Consider the following 20,861-nt stretch of genomic DNA (forward strand, 5'->3'; position numbering starts at 1 on the left):
ACAAGCGATGAGAAACGAAAAGAAAAAAAAAAAAAAAAGGAGGATGATGCTCAACTCAAACAGAACAGGTTTCTTGAAACAGGCTCTTCATATATTTCTGTAAACAAAAACATGACATAAACAACCACATGACCAAATAAATAAATAAATACAAATAAATAAATAAATAAATAATAGTAGATAAGCGGACACGTATAAAAAAAAAAGAAAAAACACAGTTAAAAGAATCAACTGTAGCACTGTGTATCTCTCTGAAAACATTCTGCACCTTTGTTGCATATTGTGCTGTATGGAAGACTGGTGATGAACATCGACTAGTCTGATAGAGTACTGGAGTTAATACGCGACTGTCCGAGCTGCTACGTCTGTTTGCCGAATGGTGCGACTCTCGGTGATGAGCGTGGGTGCAGTGATGGACTACTTGGCTCATTGGTGAACACTGAAGTGAGGAACAATGGGGGGTAAGGAGACTCTTTCGCTTTGCTTTCCCATTCTGAAGTCCCGTTCAACAAGGAAATGACATCGCAAGCCTTTAAAAGTCCGGCATTATGAAAATGTCCATTGATGAATATTTTTCCTTTGAGCGCGCGTGTGTGTGTTGTTTCCCCATTTCTTTTCCTTTTACTTTGTTCTGAGTCAGTACTGTACGTGAATACTATGGCAATAGGAGACAAGCTCGACGAGAAAGGTGGCTTCTGTTTGACCCGTGGGTCAGGAATGTTCTTCTCATTCAATCTGGGCACAAACAGCTGTGATGAGGTTCATGGAGCTATTCACGCATAGTTTTTTTTTTGTCTTGTTTTGTTGTTTTTTTTCTTCATATAGTAATGTTCATATTTCTGTTCAAATCAAAAAATACTTTTCTCCAGAGCAACAGGGGTCCAATGCAAAAAATCTTAGATGCATTGTTTCATATTGTCTCTGAGTAAAAAGAAAATACAAAAGAATCAAAACATTGAACTTTGAAACAAATGCCTGCCAAAAAAAAAGCAACTGGTTCAGCTTCCACTTCCTAACACTGCAGAGTGTTTTCAGTTACTGTCCTTACTGCTATCACTGTGCTACTGACATCTTCAAAAGAAACATGTAAACAGAAATAAAAAGGAAATAAAAAAATATTTTTTTTCACATTCACTTACTTAGCTTACTTTGTTGGTTTTTTTTCGTCACCTCAGGAGAAGACACCGCTGGGAATCCGCGATGTCGTTTCTCCTGAGAAAAGTCAGGAACTTTTGTTCGGCTCGCCAGCACTCACCTTAGTGGTAGCAGGTTGCAAACTCTAGGGTTCATCTTCTCAGATACATCTATATGTCTTTCAGTATGGATCGGTAAATTTGCGTGGTTGCTTGATAGTGATATGAGTGCACTGGTTAATTTTAAGAGTAATCTTGAGAACCATCACAAGACTATTGTTTCTTTTTGGTGTCAGATACTGTATTACAATGATATGGTAGACTAGTCTATCTGATCATGTCAGCATCCTTTAGCAGGCTGATTTGCTAACTGGCATGCACATTAGCACTTCAAAATTCCTAGTTTGATCTGTGAAGCTGTATCTATGATGGATACCAAACTGCTCATTCACATATTTTTTTTTTCTTCATTAAAGGGTAATTCCCTAATACTTCTTTCTCGTTTAATGGTAGGAATCCTGGTGATCCAAAAGATCAAGAGAGTGTTGAGAGTTGGAAAAAAAAAAAAAGCATGATGAGAGGGGGGGGGGCTCAATCCTTGCTATGGTCAAGCACCTTCGATAACTTAGTCAAGGAAGAATAGGAGTAGCTCATGGCTTGCAGGGATACTTGGAGATGAAGTTATACGGTCTTCTTTCTGGTGTAGTTCAGGCATCCTGCTGCATGGTCTCACTTTCTATCCTACGGTTGGGACTGGGTTCCATTGGAGGACAGCAGTCGGGTTCTCTCTTTCGCCGAGCCTCTGCGCTGCAGAACTCCCCCGCTGCCTCCTATGCCTCCGCCATCTGTTCGGTCGCCCCACTCGCACCTGTCGCCCCCACCCTCGGAGCGCCTCGAGTTTTGGCGGGTGGGGGTCCCGTGGGGCCGGCCGTTCTTCTCATCTGGGAAGGGATCAGGAGACAGGACAGGAAAGTCACTCTTAACGCACACATTCTTACGGCGACTGAGCCTGAAAAATGAGCACCGTCGTTTTCCTCTCTGTTTACAAGTCATTAGTTTTGTAATTGAGGTGGCAGCTGCTGCTCTCCTTTGGCCGCTATCAATGATGGGATTCGGGACAAAAAAAATATTGTTAGGACATAAAACAACCTAGTCTTTTTGTATAAACTGACATCAAGCACATAGCAATAGGAAATCAATTCTTATTCCACAGAAACTGCCGCTTGAAATAAATCAAAAATTGCTTGGATCAAACATTAAATACACATAGAGGCAGAGAGCTGAACACTCATGTGGTTATAGATACTATACATTGGTTTTGGACACTGGTCAACATTACCCGTCTGCATACTAAAAGAAGTTTCCAGCATCAGAAAAGAAGAAAGGGCCAGGTGGTTATTTAACATTAAATGAAAGATGACATGTGCAAATATGCAGAGGAAACGCCAGTGTGTTCATAAGTGTGTGTAAGCAATCTCACCAGTTAGGGCTTGCACCATGGGCTGATCATGGGAACTGAGAAGCTGAGCTTGAATCGTTTCCACCACTCGTCTGAACCTGCGACTTGGACCTGAGGAAGAGTCGAAGCAAAGACATCTAAAGGTGCGTTCACACCGGGCCTTTTATTTTTGTCGCTGTCACTCATGTCGCTCCAAAAAAATCACCCTGTCACTCAGCTGCAGTCGCCTGTCAGTTTGGCAGATCGCTCTGATGACGTCATTCAAGCGATTCCAGTGAATTTCACCTCGCTGGGAGTCGCTCTTTTCTTCCCGTTTGTATTGGTCCAGCACGGCTGACATTGTACCTGCTGCTTTTTACCTGTTGTGGTAGTCCCACAAGCGTCGTACAACGTCAAGCCGGCTTTGCTCTGCCGGACTGGCGGAGTTGTATTACGTTTCCATGATTTCAGTAGTTGTCATAGTTACGTGTAGATTACGGCAGCCAATCAGCACTGAGTGACAAGCGACTGATGGCCAGAGAGTTGGGATTTCTCATCTCGAGCGACAGAGCGATTTCTCGCTCCGTCACTGGTCGCTGTCGCTCGGAGCCTCAGCGATTTTTCGCTCATTTGCATTGACTTAAAGGCACCATATGTAAGAATGTGGCCAAAAGCGGTTACTGCAGTCAAATTCAAAACACAGCGACCTTGTTTTTCCTCCCAGCCGTAGCGGCAGCTCAGTGGAAGCAGACCGGAGGCTGAAATGCCACTGACGCCGCCGTGACTGGGAGAGAGGGCTAGGTGGCGCAACATGCCAACACGTAAATTCAAAACATAAATATGATTTGCAGTCTGCAAAAAAAGATTTTTAATGCGAATACTCTGGCTGTACTATTGTTGTTGGTGAGTTCATTATGTTATATGAACATTATTCCTGAGTCTCTGTGACATATTAAAGGGATAGTTCAACATTTTGGCAAATTGGCCCATTGCCATAATTGCTATAGTCATAGCAGTAGGTTTGTTACCTTTAATTGTCGGTGCAAGCTATTTTTAGAACGGCAGAGCGGAGCGGCAGGCTGCGCAGGGCTATGCTATGGAGGCTAAAGGAATTTCTTGGTTTCCCTCATCAAACTCATCAAATACACAACCCAACAACTCCAAAACGCTGTCACCACGCTATGAGATAATAACGGAACGCTACGAGACGGAGTTGTTTTAGAGGTAAATTCATGCAAAACCGCTGATGCGAGTTGCGTTCAGGGACAGTTTTTCATCAAGCAGACTCTGTATTTACCCTGTATTTAGTTTTGGGATTTTGTATTTGATGAGTTTGATGAGGGAAACCAAGAAATTCCTTTTTTAGCAGTTCACGGCTCCGCTCCGCCATTCTAAAAATAGCCTACACCAACAATTAAAGAGGAACTAAACCCCTAAACCACTTTTTTCTGCTGAAAACAAATATATTTGGGTATAAGGTAGTGTTGTCGGTTGATTCTGGTCCAACTTTTGACATTTTAGTCAAAATATTTCAATTTGGTGTATTTTGTAGTAAAAATGTAGAGTGACTGCCCTCTAAAACACAGCTATTACAATAAAATTTTTCTAATGGCTGAGATGGAGGCAGATGACGTTTTGGAGGCAGCTTTTGTCACCGGCCACTAGTTTCCCGACCAATCAGCACCGGCTGCTGCCTGCCGCTAACGGTTGCTAGGCACTCTAGCTGCTCTGCTGCAGCTAACGGCTGCTAACAGCTGCCTGAATGGGAATCGTTAGTACGGCCGGTGCTAACGAGCCGTTAACGAGCTAACGAGCCGGCGGATCAGCTGTAGATGCTGTGTCACGGCTCTGGCGTCCTCTCCTAGTAGTGTCCGCGCTACTAGTGCTGTTAGAGTTGCTCGTTAGTACCTCGTTAGCGCTAGCAGAAGTGTCGATGTGTGTTTATTACTTTTTTTTCTCTTTTGTGTGATTTCGCGGGTGTGAATGAATGGGGCGCAGGGGGGAGGGGGGATCGGAGAGTGCTCCTGGAGTCCCGCCCATAATCAAGGCATTTTTTGAATTTCAAGCTTAGAGCACGTCATCCAAAACTGAGGGGTTTAGTTGCTCTTTAAAGGTAATGAACCTACTGCTATGACTATAGCGATTATGGCAATGGGCCAATTTGCCAAAATGTTGAACTATCCCTTTAAGAGGATTTTACGGCCAGTTGCTTTAGATTTCTTACATATTGTACCTTTAATATGTAAACTTGTCGGCAGCGACAAAAATAAAAGGTCGAGTGTGAACGCACTTTTACAATGATGAAGTATCATTCCAAAAGGAAAGATATTTGTGGCAGTCGAAACCAAAACTGTGATATTTTTAGACCAAACTTGTTGCTTTTATACTTTAGGAAAACTACACCCAAACTTCTTTTATTTTTTCTGAGAGGTTTTCTCTAGTTCCTAGTTGAAGGGACTCTGCGTCCACTGCACTTGCCTGATATGAGGGTGAACGTCACGCTGTAGATTCCCGTCTCCCTCCTGCTCTCCCTCTCGGGCCTCTCCCTGTCCCGGTCCCGGTCCCGGTCCCTCTCGCCTTCTGAAAAAGCAATGTCCACCTGGAACTTGACGGGCTTCTGGAAGACGGAAGGGCCGCCGGAGGACTTGTACTCGGCCCGGAAGCTGGTCTGGGAGAGGACGCTGTGACTGAGCGACGGGATCTGCGTGGTGGGGAGACAGAGAAGAAGCAGAGAGACCGACAGACTTACGAGGCGGGAGAGGTGCGGGGGGCCAACGTGAGTATAGGGAGACAAAGGGCGAGGGTGAGGAGAAGAGAGAAAGAGTGAGCCATTGGTGAAAGCAAAGTGAGCCATCAACGTGCCACGAGTGAGCAAGATTGAAATAAAAGAGAAAAGTGAAATAATGAGAGCAATGAGAGCAGTATGACGGTGCGTGTGATTGTGAATACCTTACGCTTGCCGGTGAGAGCCATGCGTTCTACAGACGTGCTGTGATAGTGAGAGGTGTGAAAGACAGACCACATCAGATACTCACAGACAGGAAGGCGTGCACGATGTCGGCTTTGACAGAACTCAGAGGTTTGTCTCTGATGACCACAAAGATCTGCTCCTCTTTCTCCAAGCCGATGAAGTTTCCAAACCACGACTTCTTAGCCAGCCTGGGAGCCAGACAAAATAAAAATACAATACATATAATAATAATACATACACACAACCAAGGAATACACTGAACAGACACAGCTTCATTCAGAGAAAACAAGGACTGTGACTTACTCAGGGCTGGATTCTGGTGTGAGACTGGACATGTCTTCTGATGTAGGAACTAAATAGACAAATAAGTTAAAATTAAAGTCGTTGCACAGTAATAGAGCTTGAACTTGGAAGCTGGAGGAAAACATTGGGATATAATCAATTATTGCAGGGCTCCAGACTGCCCCTAGATGGGGACATTTTGCCCCTAAAACAGTCAAGTGCAAGTACATTTTTCATGCATGATCTGATATCACCAAGTAATTAACAGCCCAGGAGCGCTGTTAGGGTTAGGGTTAGTCCTGGGCTGTTGATTACTTGGTGATATCAGATTGTGCATTTTTCATCTACTTGCGCATGTGCAACCAGTAAATTTGCAGTTTTTTGTTTAAAGGGCATTTCCAGTCGTAATCAATCTTTACCTCAGATATCAGGTCACCTATGATGACCCGGAAAGGAACAATGCAGAAGCCGTGGTAAGTCCAAATTTTGATTTAATTTAATTGTAACGCGAATTTCAAAATTTAAATGATGGTCAAAAGGATGTTACTTGCAACCACAGAACATTTTTAAAATTAGCCCGGAGCCCATTAATATAACATTGAAAAAACGATAGATTATTGAACAAAAACGAATATAAACGTCCACACGCTGCAATTGCGAGTATGGATGGTATGGAATGAACTGAGCATAGGTGACCTGATATCTGAGGTAAACATTGATTAGGACTGGAAATGCCCTTTAACAGTGGTGAAACATGGAAGCGGCGACTCAAAGAATCTGGAATCTGTCATTACAGGTGGCAGACCAATGTGTAAGAGGATCATGAATGAAAAGGAAATGTGAAGATTTGTGTGCGCCCTTAAATTATCGCTTGCATTTCAAAGATTTTAAAGGGATACGCCAACATTTTTTTTTTCGTGTCTTGCTTCACTCCCGAGTCCATGACCAGCAGATAGATACCATCCTTTCGACTGTGCGTGCAGTAACAAGGGAGATAGAGCCGTATCGCCCGTAATTAGCTTAGCTCAAACGCTGGAAGTGTATCGGTAATGTTAGCCTGCCTCCAACTAAAGTCATCAGAGAAACTCTTCAGCAACTCTAAACGGAAACCGGCGGGCCAATCTTCGTCTCAGAGCTGACAAAACTCTCCGGTAAGGCATCTTGAGCGGTCAAATGCCGGTAATGGGACGAGATCGGTCAAAACGGAGGCTTCAAGCAAAGACGGTTTATTTTGGTTCAAGCTAGCTACATCGAGGGTAGGTTAGCTTCCTATTTCAAAGTAAAAGCACAAATTCTATCGTCATGGTTTTCTGTATGTAAAGGGCAACGGGTGTTTTATTTTGTCAAAGTAACCGGAAGTGCATTGGTCACAACGGCTAGCTTGAGTAGCACCGAATTTGTCCGAACAAAATTGTAAACAGCTGGTATTTAGACAAATTAACGACACACTGCTGATCTAAACGGCTACTTTCTCACCTAAACATGTGTGAAATGTCGATAAGGTGATATATTTACAGAGTTTAGAGCTAAAATGAAATCAGCTTCTGACTGCTGATTTTGGCTTGGGTAGGAGGCAGGCTAACACTACCTATACACTTCCAGCGTTTGAGCTAAGCTAATTCAGAGTCAGAGTCAGAGTCAGTTTATTTGCCATTTGTGGAAGGAGACCACATTGGAAAAGGGTTTGCGAGAGCTCAAAAAAACACTTAAGACAATAGAACAATAGACAACCAATAAGCAGATAAGTAAACAATCAATAAACAGATACAATAGATAAAATAAAAATGGATGGGCGATACGGCTTTATATCCCTTGTTACTGCACGCACAGTCGAAAGGATGGTGTCTATCGGCTTGTCATGGACTCGAGAGTGAGGCAAGACACGAAAAAAAATGTTGGCGTATCCCTTTAAGCTAAGGGCCACTGTGCTCCTTGTAAAAAAGTGAGTCTGGAGCCCTGGATCTAGTACACACACGGCGCTCACCTTGCAGCTTACGACGATGGAATCGGGGTGAGCCCAGCAGGTTGTTCTTGAAAGAATTGAGGCGAGTCCTCCAGTGGGCGGAGCTGCTGGCCGCCATGCCGCTTCCCCCTCCGGGGCTGGAGGGCGGGGTCAGCGACAGCGAGCCCACCCCTCCCCCTCCCTCCGCCCGAGAAGAGGACGAGGACGAGGAAGAGGAGGGCGGGGTGGAGGAAGGGTGGTGAGGGTGGTGGACAGGGGTGCCCAAGGGTGTGGGCAACGGAGAGCCCTGGGGGGTTACCTGCGGCACAGAGTGGGCAGAGTTTGGGTAGAAGCTCTTAGTCACTGACTTTAGGACAGAGGACGAAGGGAAGAAGAAACGGGGGATGGGTGACAGGAGCGGAGAAGGGGAGGGTGAGCGGGAGGATGGGTTGTGCAGAGGCAGGGATTTGATGGGCTGCAGATGGGGTCGGTCGGCGGGTCCCTTGGTGGGCAGGGTCTGGGTCTTTGGGTTGGGGGGAGCTTTGGGCTTGTCATGAGCCCGTGCTGAGCGAGGAGTACTGGCGCTTCCCTGTTTGGGCTCCTTTGTGAGGGGGGTAGCGGTGGCAGAGGTGACGTCTGATTGGCTGAAAGTGAAGACGGGGCTTTGATAGGACTGGGGAGTGGGTTTGTGGAGGGGGTGGGAGAGATGGAAAACAAGAAAGAGAAGGGATGGAACATGGAGAAAGGATGGAAATGAATATCATGCTTCATGACTAAAGAGTGCAACTTATGAGTAGTGAAAGTGTCTAGTGCAATTATACTAAGGCTGACAACAAAAGCTATGATCCCAGGCCTTTAGTCTTTTATATGTGCCATTTTTATCTCAGGTGAGTGAGGGTTTAGTGACAGTTGTGGTTAAAAATGTAGTGACAGAGGACAGTGGCAGTGAAGGAGTTACTGTATCCTTATAATAATCATAAACAGCATTTAAAAAATGTAATTTAAAGTCTCTGTGTTTGTACTAGTCCATGCATGGTGAGGAAGAGAAGTGATATGAAGACAGAAGACCAATGCCACGCAGACCTCCCGTCGGGCCAGTGATTTATTCTGAGGGACTGTTACTGTGATGATGTGCAAAAATGACGGAGGAGCTTGGTTAATGGAGATCTCAGAGGGCTGTGAAGTGCAGTTAGAGTTTTCCTAAAGCAGGGCCAGTTGATACTGGCAAAGAATGATGCGATAATTAGCACAGCACACTGATATAAGTAGGTTACAGTAGAATTATATTTGTAAAACATTCGAAATTACATGTAAAAGGTGAGACATACGTTCATATAATTTAGTCTTATCGCTTTAATTTTCAAAAAAGGAAAACAGTTATCTTAAAGGGATAGTTCAACATTTTGGCAAATTGGCCCACTGCCATAATCCCTATAGTTTTGTCGGTGCAAGCTATTTTTAGAACGGCGGAGCAGAGCCGCAAGCTGCTCAGAGCTACGCTACCGAGTACGCTAATGGGATTTCTTGGTTTCCCTCATCAAACTCATCAAATACACAATTCAACAACTCTGCCGTTCTAAAAACAGCTTGCACGGACAATTAAAGGTAACGAACCTACTCCTCAAACTATAGGGATTATGGCAATGGGCCAATTTGCCAAAATGTTGAACTATCCCTTTAACATTATTCATTTTAAAGTGTTGAATAATTAATTTGAACAAGAATATTGTTTTCTTTAAGTGATAGTATTAACTTATTGGCCAGACCACGTGGTTTACAAAACTGTTGTCACCCAACTGACTATATTGTCCAAACACTCTGGGTCACCATGGAAATGCTAGAAACACATAGAAAACACTGTACAGCTGATATCTTACATGGAGAATTAAATAATACATATTTATTTTGGAAATCAAACATTTTATAATGCATGCTTGTGTTCAAGGATAGTGAAAATAATCAAAGCAGCAACAGTGTGTAGAGTCTATTAAGAGTTGGCCAACAGGCCCTTACCCTGGGACTGCTGAGAGGGCTGGAGGACAGACCAGTGGAGGCTCCACTGACTGAGCGAGACCTGACCAAGAGACAAGGTCAACAAATTGTCAAAAAAATACAGTAGAACTATCACACTGGATGGATTCCTGGTGTGGGACCTTTAAAATTGTGTGTTCTTCACGTGTGCAAACATGGGCTAGTCAGTGTACCTCTGACTGTGTGCAGCTGTGTCCAGGGCCCTGCGAGGCGGAGTGGGAGACCCCTGTTCGGTAACACTCAGCACCTCCAGGCTTTTCCTCTCGGGGCGGCAGCGTCCGTGGCGCGTCAGCATCGGAGAGTCCACGCGCTTTCGTGGAGGGTCTGCTGAGGAGCGCCAACGTAAAAGTTGTCAGCAGGATTTAACCACACCAATCAAGCAGTTTGAAGCTCGAGACCATTTTCTATCACCTTTATATACACACATGTTGTGTAACTGTAATAAAGAAATAAAACCACACTCAAAGAGACGGCTTGTTTCAGTTTGTAAGAGATGACACTGCATCTTTATCATCCCTCTCCCCAGTGTCACTCCGTCACTATGTATTTATTTTCTCTTCTAAAGACTACGATCGTGCCGAAAGTGATTTTTTTTTCGCTCACTGCGCCATCTGTGACTGTGATAAACTTAGCTTCTTTTGCACAGGCAGAATGGCTGCCCCTCTCCCTGTTTCGTCCCATAGAGAAATTCTGCAGATGTCCAGCAACGTCTGGTAGGAGCATCGCAAACAACAAAAGACTTACTCATGGTAAAATATTGCAGAAATTTCCATCTAACATTATTTTCCAAAAAAAAGAGGACACAGTCTTCTGTCTGTCTTCCATACTCTTCCATGTTTCACTGCTACAGGTTGAGATCACAGACTAATGACTGGCTTCGCAGTGCAAATAATTTTATCAAAAGACGTAATAACATTCAAAATCTCAAATAACCTCAAATGAATTGGCAGAGGTAATGAGTACCTGTGTATGACACCAGACCCACTGACACACACTCCAGATTTGCGTCTCTGAATGTGAAGGCTGAGTAAAAGCAGCTTCCTCCTGCCCCCTAATGACTGACCTACGTCATTGCGCGGAGGCAAGTCCTCGTCCTCGTAGCTGGGGTAGCGCTCTTTCCTGTCCAGCAGTAGGTAATAGATCATCTTCTCCTGGTTTTCTCTGAGGGAGGCAAACAAGAAAAGAAAGACACTTGTAAGAGAAGATGTTACATTTTTGAATAAATGCTTCACAGGTTAAACAGAGTTATCACCTGTGCTCCTCAAAAAATGGCCACATACATGGACTTTTTCACTCTATGTGTTTATAGCCAGGTACAGACTCCATATATATCATAACACAATGACAAACACAGATTTTTTTTTAGCACAAATTCATCTTTATCCGTGATAAACCCTTCTGTTTTTTGTTTTTTTTACTTTAGAAGCTGACAAGGAGCACCTGACTTCACAATTAGTTTGATATTTGCGAGGCTAGACGATATTTTTTGGGCAGGACGCTGTCACAGGTCTTATCCTCTGGAGGATCTAGTCCCTAAATTTGGATACAACTTCGAGTTCCTTCACCATTTTGCAAGCTTGCAAGCAAAAAGTGAAGCTGGCTTCATGATGGAGAGGAAACCGTACCCCTTCTCTGCTTTTACACAGCACTTGAAATGTCTGTCCACAATACACAGTAATCAATAAATCAATAAAAATCAAGATGCTGCAAAATAGATGTTGCATTTGTATTATTGACACTGGACAGATTTTTTTAAAATTTTTGTTATTCCTAAAATGTAAACTAGGTTGACAAACACTTTAGAAAACACTAATATAATGCATTTTTTGGTCATAATATACCATAACTCAGTGGTTCCCAACCTTTTTTGGCGCAGGACCCCATTTTGACATCACAAATTTCTGGCAAGCCCATCAATAAAGATGCGCCAGCTCTGATATTTTTATATGCTGCACTTAATTTGAACTCAATTTAAATTTGAGAAAGTGAAAGTTTAGAATACAGTTGTTTAAGACTGTGTGTGGTGTTTTTAATCATCATTTTAAAAAGAATAATAATTACTAAAAAAAAACATTTTTATCAGTAATTTTTTTTTTTTATCAATTACTAGACATTGCAGGCGACCCCATTTGAATTCCAGGCAACCCCACGTGGGGTCCCGACCCCAAGGTTGAAAAACACTGCCATAACCTCAATAACAAGTGATGGAGTTGTGTGTTTATTGTGCCATGTAACGCACATGTTTTTTCCCAGTCAGTCAGACTCTTTGGTGGTTGGGGGAAAAAAATGAATAAATAAACGCTTACTCTTCACATTGCAAATCACGTGTGAGCTTGACTCGGTCCCGGAAACAACCCAGCGAGTGCATGCTGTCCAACACATCTGGGTCCAGCTCAGTCAGGGACAAGATTCGCCTCACACACACTCGCCTGGGAGGAGGCTGCTCAGGACACGGCTCGTTGCGGCCGCCCCTGGGAGCCGGAGGCACACGCAGCACAGAACGAAGAAGCACACACATGAATGAAAGGACTGTAACGCATGTAAACAAATATGACGCAACATCACTTGAAACCAAAAATCGTTCATTCAACAGCCATCAACGTATACTCACTGATACCAGGCGTGTTTCTGGATGGCCTCTAGCTGTAAGGGGTGACAGGGCAGATGGGGCCATTAGCTACTACAGTCTGTTAACAGCCAGATGGCCACAAAGCTATGCTGCGTAAACACTTCGCTCCAGATCTCTTCACAGGCATAGAAGACACCTCACCACTTCTTGAGGTTGCGTATTAAAAATGAGAAATCACAATTTTGCTATGTTAGTTGTTTTGGAGAATGTAATAGAAAATCATTCAACACTAAGAAGAAACGTTCATTTGTTTCCAAAATCTTCCATGACACCTAAGATTAATATACACATATATACATACACATAATATAAAAATAAATAAATTATCCTTTTCAACATTGTTAGCCAGAAAGCTAATTTTACAGTCTTGGAAATCTGAAAGGGCTCCTACATTTGAAATGTGGTTGAGAGAACTGGGAAATGTATTAGACTTGGAGAAAATTAGGTACATTACTGGTATATCTGCTAAAGAGGAAATCTTTTTTAAAATCTGGCAACCTTTTCTCGATTTAATGTCTAAAAACTGGATTAGTGCTATTCTGTTGCTGTGCCATTTATTACATATATATATATATGTCCTGTTTGTCTCATGTCAAAAGAAAACTCTGTCAAAAAAAACCTGTACTGTTTTGTTTAGCACCACCAAGTTTTGCTAATATGTATCTATTTTTCTGTTAAAAAAAACTATAAAAATAAATACACACACAGAAAAAAAGAATAAATAATTATATTATAAAAATATAAATACATAGACATAGATCATTTTTAATCCATGTAAACTACGAGAATTAAAATACTATAGTGGAAATCTGGCAGCATGTACAGAAGCAGACCCCATGTGTGTGAGCACAGTCTCGTACCGTGAGCCTCTTCTCGGGGTTGACCTCGATCATGCCCTTGAGCAGCGACTGGCAGTCCGGGGGGATGAAGTGGGGCATGTGGAACACCCCACTCTTTACCTTCTCCAGGAGCTGGCGTAAATTGTCATGGTCAAAAGGCAGGGCACCCTGCAGGAGAAGAGGAGGGAGGGGAAGGACAGAAAAACAGATGTGAGAAAATAATAACACTCATCATGGGGGTATTTAAAAAGGGAACCAAACTGTATTGTAAAAACAAGAGTTTAAAGACTCACCACCAAGAGAGCAAACAGGATGACCCCACAGCTCCACACATCTGCTCTCCGCCCATCATATTTCTCCCCCTGCAAAACACAGAATCCCCGTCAATTCATTGTGGAAACACAAATGAGCATTAATCGATTATATTCTATGACATCATTTTAGGCTCATCAAAGTCTATACAATCTTTCATCTCTAAAAGGAATTATCTGCTAAAGGAAACACTGTAATCCATTTTAATCCAGCATTTAGTCAATCTCAGTAGAGTGAAACCATTTTTTCATTGATAGAACTGAATAATCTCCTCGTATACTGAGTGTCCTCAAGATCCACTTACCAATAATACGTTTCCTTTAAGACATATTGATTTTATGGATCTAACCTAATAGTCCAAATGTTTGAAACAGAAATGCTTTTGTTTTAGCTCATGTAGCTTAGTGTTTGCTCCTAAATTAAAAACTCATCAATGACATTTGCTAATTTTGATTCTCACCCGAATAACTTCAGGGCACGCATAATGTGGTGATCTGGAATGAAAAAAAGGAAAAGGCAACATTACTATGCTTACAAGTCTAGATAGTAATCCGGGTGAGATTAATGCAGTATAATAATGTAACATGTGAGTGGTACTCTGTACATATGCACAGTAACTGTTTCACTTTTTATTCTGTTACATCCCAGTTCCTACAGGAGGCACAGCGTTGGTACTCACCCACAGCTGGTCTCTAACAGACTGTCTCCCACCTGTAGGGAGGCCATGCCGAAGTCAGCAATGCGGATGTTGTTTTTCTCATCCAGGAGCAAGTTCTCTGGCTTCAGGTCTCTGTGACTGCACAAACACAACAGAAACAATAAGAAAAAGGGGGGACTTGAATATTGGCTGATGCTCTTGATATAAAAACAAAATGAAAGAATTTAAAGGGTCTACAAAGATCAAGACAGTGAGGGAAGAGAAATGGTCTATTGAAGATTTATTTTTGAAATGAGTGACTAAGGAAGCAGGAACTTCTGACTTGTTCTGCCACAACCTTTGCATCAATTCTCAGATGTTTGAGGAAGAGTGCTAAGAATCAAAGGCAGGAAGAGCAAAATAATTTCTTTTCTTTTCAGACCAGAGACATTCGAACGCAGAAACCAACCAGATTGAATGACTGTGGCAGAAATCCAAAGCAGAGATGATCTGCCTGAAGAACTTCCTGGCTTCTTTCGGAGTCAGTCGGCCCTTCTTCACCAGGTAGTCAAACAGCTCTCCTCCTGACACATGCTCCAGTACCAGGTACCTGCATACAGAGAGAACAGTGTGATCTCAAGCTTTCAGGAGGACAAAGGGGAAAATGAAGAAAAAACCCACACTCTTCCACTGTTATACTACCGATTCATGATGAATTTATCTCCTACTGTTTACTCACTGTCAGCCACCTTGTCTATCTACTCAAGCCGCTGTTTCAAGTATTTTCCTCAAGATAGATCAAAACCTTTTTGGTATAATTGTATGAAATGCATGAAAAGTGAGAGTTACAGTGATGAGAGTAGACCGATATAGTTCTTAAGAGTATTTTTTCTACCCATCCCACTCCAGAGTTCAGTATTCATCAAGAGAAAACAGGATGTAAACTGCAGTGAGCCCAATTAGGGGGCTCCTTTGAATGCAAAGGGGACTCACAGATATTTGTTATTCTCGTAAACATCATGCAGCTTCAACACATGCGGATGCTCAATCAGTTTCAGAATGGCAATCTCCCTCTCAACCTGGTTAGAGACAAGACATGGATACAAAGAAGAGGAAGGAGAAAAAAGGTGAAGATGCTGAAGCAGAGCACAAGAGCTGGTCAGTGTTGTTTTTCAAGCAAAAGAGCTGAAGTCAATACATTAATAGAGAAGTTAAATATAGCAAATAGCATAGAGCAGCTTGTATACAGCAGAACACAGTTGTTGCCATAGACAAAATTAGCATTGTTATTGTCAGCATGAGCAACCAGCCTCAATAGCGTCATACTGTACCTTCATCAGGACTGACTCAGACAGCTTCTCTCTGTTGACTATTTTGATGGCTACCTTCTGACCCGTGATACAGTGGATCCCCAGCTTGACCAGCCCTGAAAGACAAGAGCGAGCAAGCGAGGCAAAAGGAAGGCGTGAGAAACAGAAAGACATGGCTTCATCTGTCATATTCAATTCTACATAAAATAAATCATTCGAGTAATTTAGGAAGGCATCATCATTTCAAAACAAGAAGGAAATGTGTTGTACTCACCTGTCTGTCCCTTCCCCAGTGTTTTTTCCAGTCGATAGGGCCCAACATATTGAGCTGACTGACTTAAAGACAGTTCCTTACTCATACTGCTCTGACTGGAGGCTAATACACTACTACTACTATTACTACTACTACAACTACTACTACTACAACTGCACTGTGATTATTGCAATTACTTTGATATTATACTTGATACAAGATGGTGCACAACTGAAGACTAAAGACTAGTTTTTATTTCAGTGGTAGCACTGCTACTCTGAAGTCACTGGGTGAACATGGAAAGAAAAGGAAAATACGAGCAGGTGCTGATTCACAACATCTGGATGATAAATGATCATTCTTCATCTATACCTGGTTATTAAACGTAGCTTAGTATCTTTGCCTGTCTGCTCTGAAGCACGGTTAAACATGTATAACATTTATATTTAACGAAAAAAAAAACAGCTTGTAGTGATAGACTGAAGCAGAGAAACTGAGATGACAGTAAGTTGCTAGGTTGTTTTAAAGCGTTAAGTTAAATACAGACCATAAAGATAACCATGACAAGGTAGGAAAACGAACGACTTTTTCCTCTGTACATTAGCTTATTCGTATAGTTTGCACCTTGCTATATGTATATCATGACGCTCGCTATATTAAGAAAATTATCGCAGAGTAACATTATTACACAGGTTTTTTTCGCGTCTGGTGCTAAGGTTATTTGTCATTTGGCTGTTTCAGTTTTGCAACAAAACGTTAAAAATACGTCAAGTAGTGGTCGTTAACCCCCGGGGGAATTAATTAAATCAGTTTTATTCTCTCTGTCAGGCCTATTTTTTCTCACAGGTGCAACAACAACATGCTATCTTAGCCTCGCCGCCGCCGCCGCTCTCCCACACAGCAGCGAGGCTAGCTCCAGTTAGCCTCAACTGAAGCTAACTGACCAACGGCCGTCTCTTAGCTACCTGTCAAAAAAAACACCGACGACACCTCGTTAAGTTTCCTGGCATCGCCAAACGGTAAGATTCAACGGCCGGCCGCCACATCCTCACAATATGTCGCATTTCTAGCAAAACAACCATCTCTTTTTTTTTTCTTTTTTCTTTTTTTTTTTAGCGTAGCGTAGTCCTCCCCCTCCCTGTCTCTCTCTCTCTCCCCCCTCGTCTCTCCCTCTCTACATCACTGCAAGTAGCGGATCACAGCATCTTCTCGTCTCTCCTTTGGCGTGTCCTCCTCCTCCTCCTCCCTTTACCGGCGGATACACAGGTGCAAAAAAAAAAGAAGATGATGAAGAAGATACAGATCCGCAATATTATCGACTCTCTTATTTCCCCTCCTCACTTCTGATTATAGTTCACGCAGGGGTAAAGGCCCCCTTGTATTATACTCCCCTCGGTTTTCTTGCCGTAAATCGATATTTTCTCTCCCCTCTTCCTTCCTTCGTCTCACTCGCATCAGCATCCGGGTCCCACTCCCTCTCCATCCTCTCTCCTCTCGCCTGCCTCTCCTCCTCCTCCTCCTCCTCCCCCGCCCTCCTCCTGATCATCTTCCACAAAATACGCTTATCTCTGCATTCACCTCAGCACCGGCCACACTGTGGGAGCTGCTGCTGCTGCGGACACCTCCCCGCTACTTTTATTATTGTGAGACATTTTGTAAACATCGCCAGAGGGCAGCGGATGGATGGGACGCTGGGCGGCTCTGGCGCGGCTCTGGCCTCTCACAGTCACCACAGTGTCCCATAGGTGGTGATAGATTTCAATTTAATCTGTGAGGCCTAACGTGTCATCATGCACAATGTGTACGTGTAGCACAGAGAAATCAATGCAGATCGCATCTGAAAGGTTAACTTCCACTCTATTACCAGTGTTTGGGAGTAACTATTACTTTACTTTTTTTTCCTTCTGCACCATCACATTTATTTGTTACTCTACTGTAACAAAACATACAAATTAACTCTTAATAATTCCAGAGAATATAATAGCTATATTATATTATTATATAAAGATATAACATCAATACATTTTTACTTTAGAGATTTCTAATAGCCTAATGAGACAGTAATACAATGTGAGACAGTTATATTATTCTAAGTCTCTTTTGTAGTGTGTGTGTTTATAGTTTTACACAAGGATCCAGCCACGGAAGTTAAAGTCTTGTATTCATTAAAGTAGACATCATTTTATTCATGGAATATTATTATGGCTTTGCAGAAGAAATGTTCGGTTTAACTCACTGTAATAAATTATTTTGCTAGTTTGATCTATAAAAATGCATTGTTTTATAAAAGGATCACATAAATTATTAGCCACATTTCAAATTAACGTTTTTGGGCAAAAAGTTGATTTTTTTCCTCCTGAAATGTAGGACGGCAGTGGCATGAAATGCAATATTCAAACAGCTGACTAATACTCAGTAATCTTCTTGAAGAGTTTTATTATTGTGTGTTAATTTCATAGGCCTATGTAGAATTGTCCTTGACAACTTCACAGTAGCAAAAGCACAGCTGTAAATGATAAAAATTAACAATGGCTGAATTCCATTTCGCTGCACCCTTTAAAAAGCCAGATGAAATTTACACCTCGCCTCACCTTGTCATTTGGAGAGGAATGGGAAACTGAAGTGTTGGGTACGGTGCCAAACAGACTAGACAGAGTGGATGGTTAATTAGTACATATAAAAACAAAACAAAATGTAAGTAGGACATTTAGAAGTATCATCTGTAAAGTAGCTACCTTGAAAAATCTCTGAAATCTCAATTTGAAATGTTGTGTGTGGGTGGATAAATCCCCAAAGCCCATCTTCGTCTGTGCCGAGCTGGTTGATTTGCACACAGCCAGAAGGATTTGTCTCCAAACATGGAGCAGAAATAGATCGGGAAAGATACTCATACTATTCTACTCTCTGGTTTGTCCTCTGAGATCAAAATGACTCCGGTCCAATGGAAATGAGTGGGCCTGCGTCAGTGCTGTGAGTGACACACCTTACCATTGGAAATGTTCCTTTTTTTCTCTTTTTTTTCTACTGTAAGAGGAAATAAACATTGAAGACGATGCACTGTAAAGAACAATCTGTGTTGGGTTTCACAAACAGTATTTGGAATAAATGATTGAAAGAGTCTTTTCTTTCACAAATGAATGACTGCTACCTGTGATCTCTCCTTCCTACTGTGAGCACCATAGGATCAGTCACCACTTCAGAAATATGGAGCTCATTTAATAACACGCATCTTGTGAATACCATTACCTTCTCTTTTCCAGGTCCTTTTTAATCTAATTTTTGCACATTCCCACACTCACACCAGAGCTCAGACTGGAAAACTGACATTAAACAGCTTGGTGCAGGTACTAATGTGAGGATTAAGCAGAGATTACTTAACTCCTCTTAATTCCATTAAGAGCAACTACTCCTTAAGAGGCCTATGCTTGGCCCTGTGGAGAGGATCCAACAGCCAGGACATCTAATAAATTAAGCACGATAAAAAAAAAAATGCTGAATAATAACTAAAAAAATCAATGTAATGCATGTAGCGATATTTATATTTATTGTATTGAGCATTTTGTGTGTAGTAAAAATTTACAGTGCATGGATAAACAGAGTAACAGTATAGTCCACAACAATGTATAGTTTTAATTTATATAAAAGAAAGATTCACAGATGTAGCCTATAAAGTATCCGAAGTTCAGTATCATCACCCCCTCTTCAGTTTTTGAGATGGTTCAGTCCAGTGCAATAAGCAAGGAAGGGGAATGCTGGGAAAGTGAAGGACTATGATAAAGTGAGGCTGTGATTTAAAAAAAAAAAAAAAAAAAAAACAGAGACAGAAAAAGTTATGAGGCAGAAAAGACACAATATGTGACAAAGTGATGTGATTCAAATCATGCAAACACAATATGATACAATATACAATCAAAGGTTCATTTACATTGCAACAAACAATCCATAGTTATAGCATGATGTAAAATAACCAACCTAGGGATCGTGTATTTACATGGGCATTTTTACTACAATTTGGAATGAGTACATTATGTATTTTGCACTAATGTTCATTGTCATGCATTGTCCCTATCAAAAATACAAATTAATGAATTGAAAGACCTGTGTTGGATTTGAAGTGAAGCTGCATGCAATGAAGTCCAGTACAGATGCTCAAAAACTTGTTGTACAGTATGTTGCACAGTTGCAGAATTTTTTCAGTTTCTCCTTTAATTTTTCTATCTCCCCTTTTATTTTGAGTTTAATTCGAGTTCAAATTATCCTCCATAAGCCTCGGCTTTTATCTCCTAATGAAGTCACTGATGGCTTTCTTGGTTATCTGCCAGTGAAATTAGTAAAGTGATGTAACAAAAGGTCAAGAAGAAGAAAAAAACAGAAGCAGCACAGTCCAAAAATAATCAAATCAACTTATCATGTGTGTATAGACCCATCATTTCAAATCAGATTGATAGAGTTTTGACATAATCTCTTTGCCTGTTTGATCAGCAGCAGCTTTCTGTTTCGTACGAGAGATTGATATTCTCATCAGGGGAAAACAATGATTGCAGTTTGTTGTCATTTGTGTGAACTTACATTTTTATTAAGATGTATCAGGATCCTTCAGACAGGGTCTTTGCACAGGCCTGGAAGGCATCAATCAGATCTTTACAGTTTTCCACTCCCTTCTCTCTGACACTGAAACACAGAGCCAGACTGATAAAACACACTCACTCTCCACACGTCCAGATGGGTTATCGGCTTTGCTTTATAGCAGGGCTCCTGTTCAAAATGTGGAAATGACATGATTTAAATGTGAAGACACTGGAAGTTACATCACTTAGCCCGCATAAGGAATATCTCTAAATTTAGTCCACATGTATGCATCAAAGGGATTATTACAGCACAGGCTGGTAGTAATGTGCGTATTTAAACTCAAACCTCCACAGCTGCTTTTATCTGCGCTCGGTGAAGTATGAGAACGCGAGTGAGTAATAATCTGTACGGCGGCTCCACAAACACTAATCACCGCTGCACGTGGACAAACACACACCAAATGTCCGTGTCTTGTTGAGTGCACGTAACATGAACCAACGGCCTGGAATGTGCCG

At 42.0% G+C, this 20,861-nt stretch overlaps 1 protein-coding gene across 1 annotated transcript; it reads right to left on the minus strand.

Moving 5' to 3' along the window:
- Positions 1-1,740: 1,740 nt before the first annotated feature.
- On the minus strand, positions 1,741-15,883 carry brsk1a (BR serine/threonine kinase 1a; the record flags this gene model as incomplete). Its single annotated transcript, XM_083994562.1, has 19 exons — positions 1,741-2,074; positions 2,614-2,703; positions 5,041-5,272; positions 5,607-5,730; positions 5,846-5,894; positions 7,809-8,085; positions 9,780-9,840; positions 9,971-10,121; positions 10,861-10,958; positions 12,104-12,268; positions 12,409-12,440; positions 13,287-13,433; positions 13,559-13,627; positions 14,038-14,071; positions 14,257-14,373; positions 14,684-14,824; positions 15,208-15,293; positions 15,546-15,640; positions 15,799-15,883. 19 exons carry the CDS (start codon positions 15,881-15,883, stop codon positions 1,875-1,877), a joined length of 2,253 nt encoding a protein of 750 aa, XP_083850688.1. The 3' UTR covers positions 1,741-1,874.
- Positions 15,884-20,861: the final 4,978 nt, after the last annotated feature.

The sequence above is a fragment of the Trachurus trachurus genome (assembly GCF_905171665.1).
Source record: "Trachurus trachurus genome assembly, chromosome: 19".
NCBI classification, from domain to species: Eukaryota; Metazoa; Chordata; class Actinopteri; order Carangiformes; family Carangidae; genus Trachurus; species Trachurus trachurus.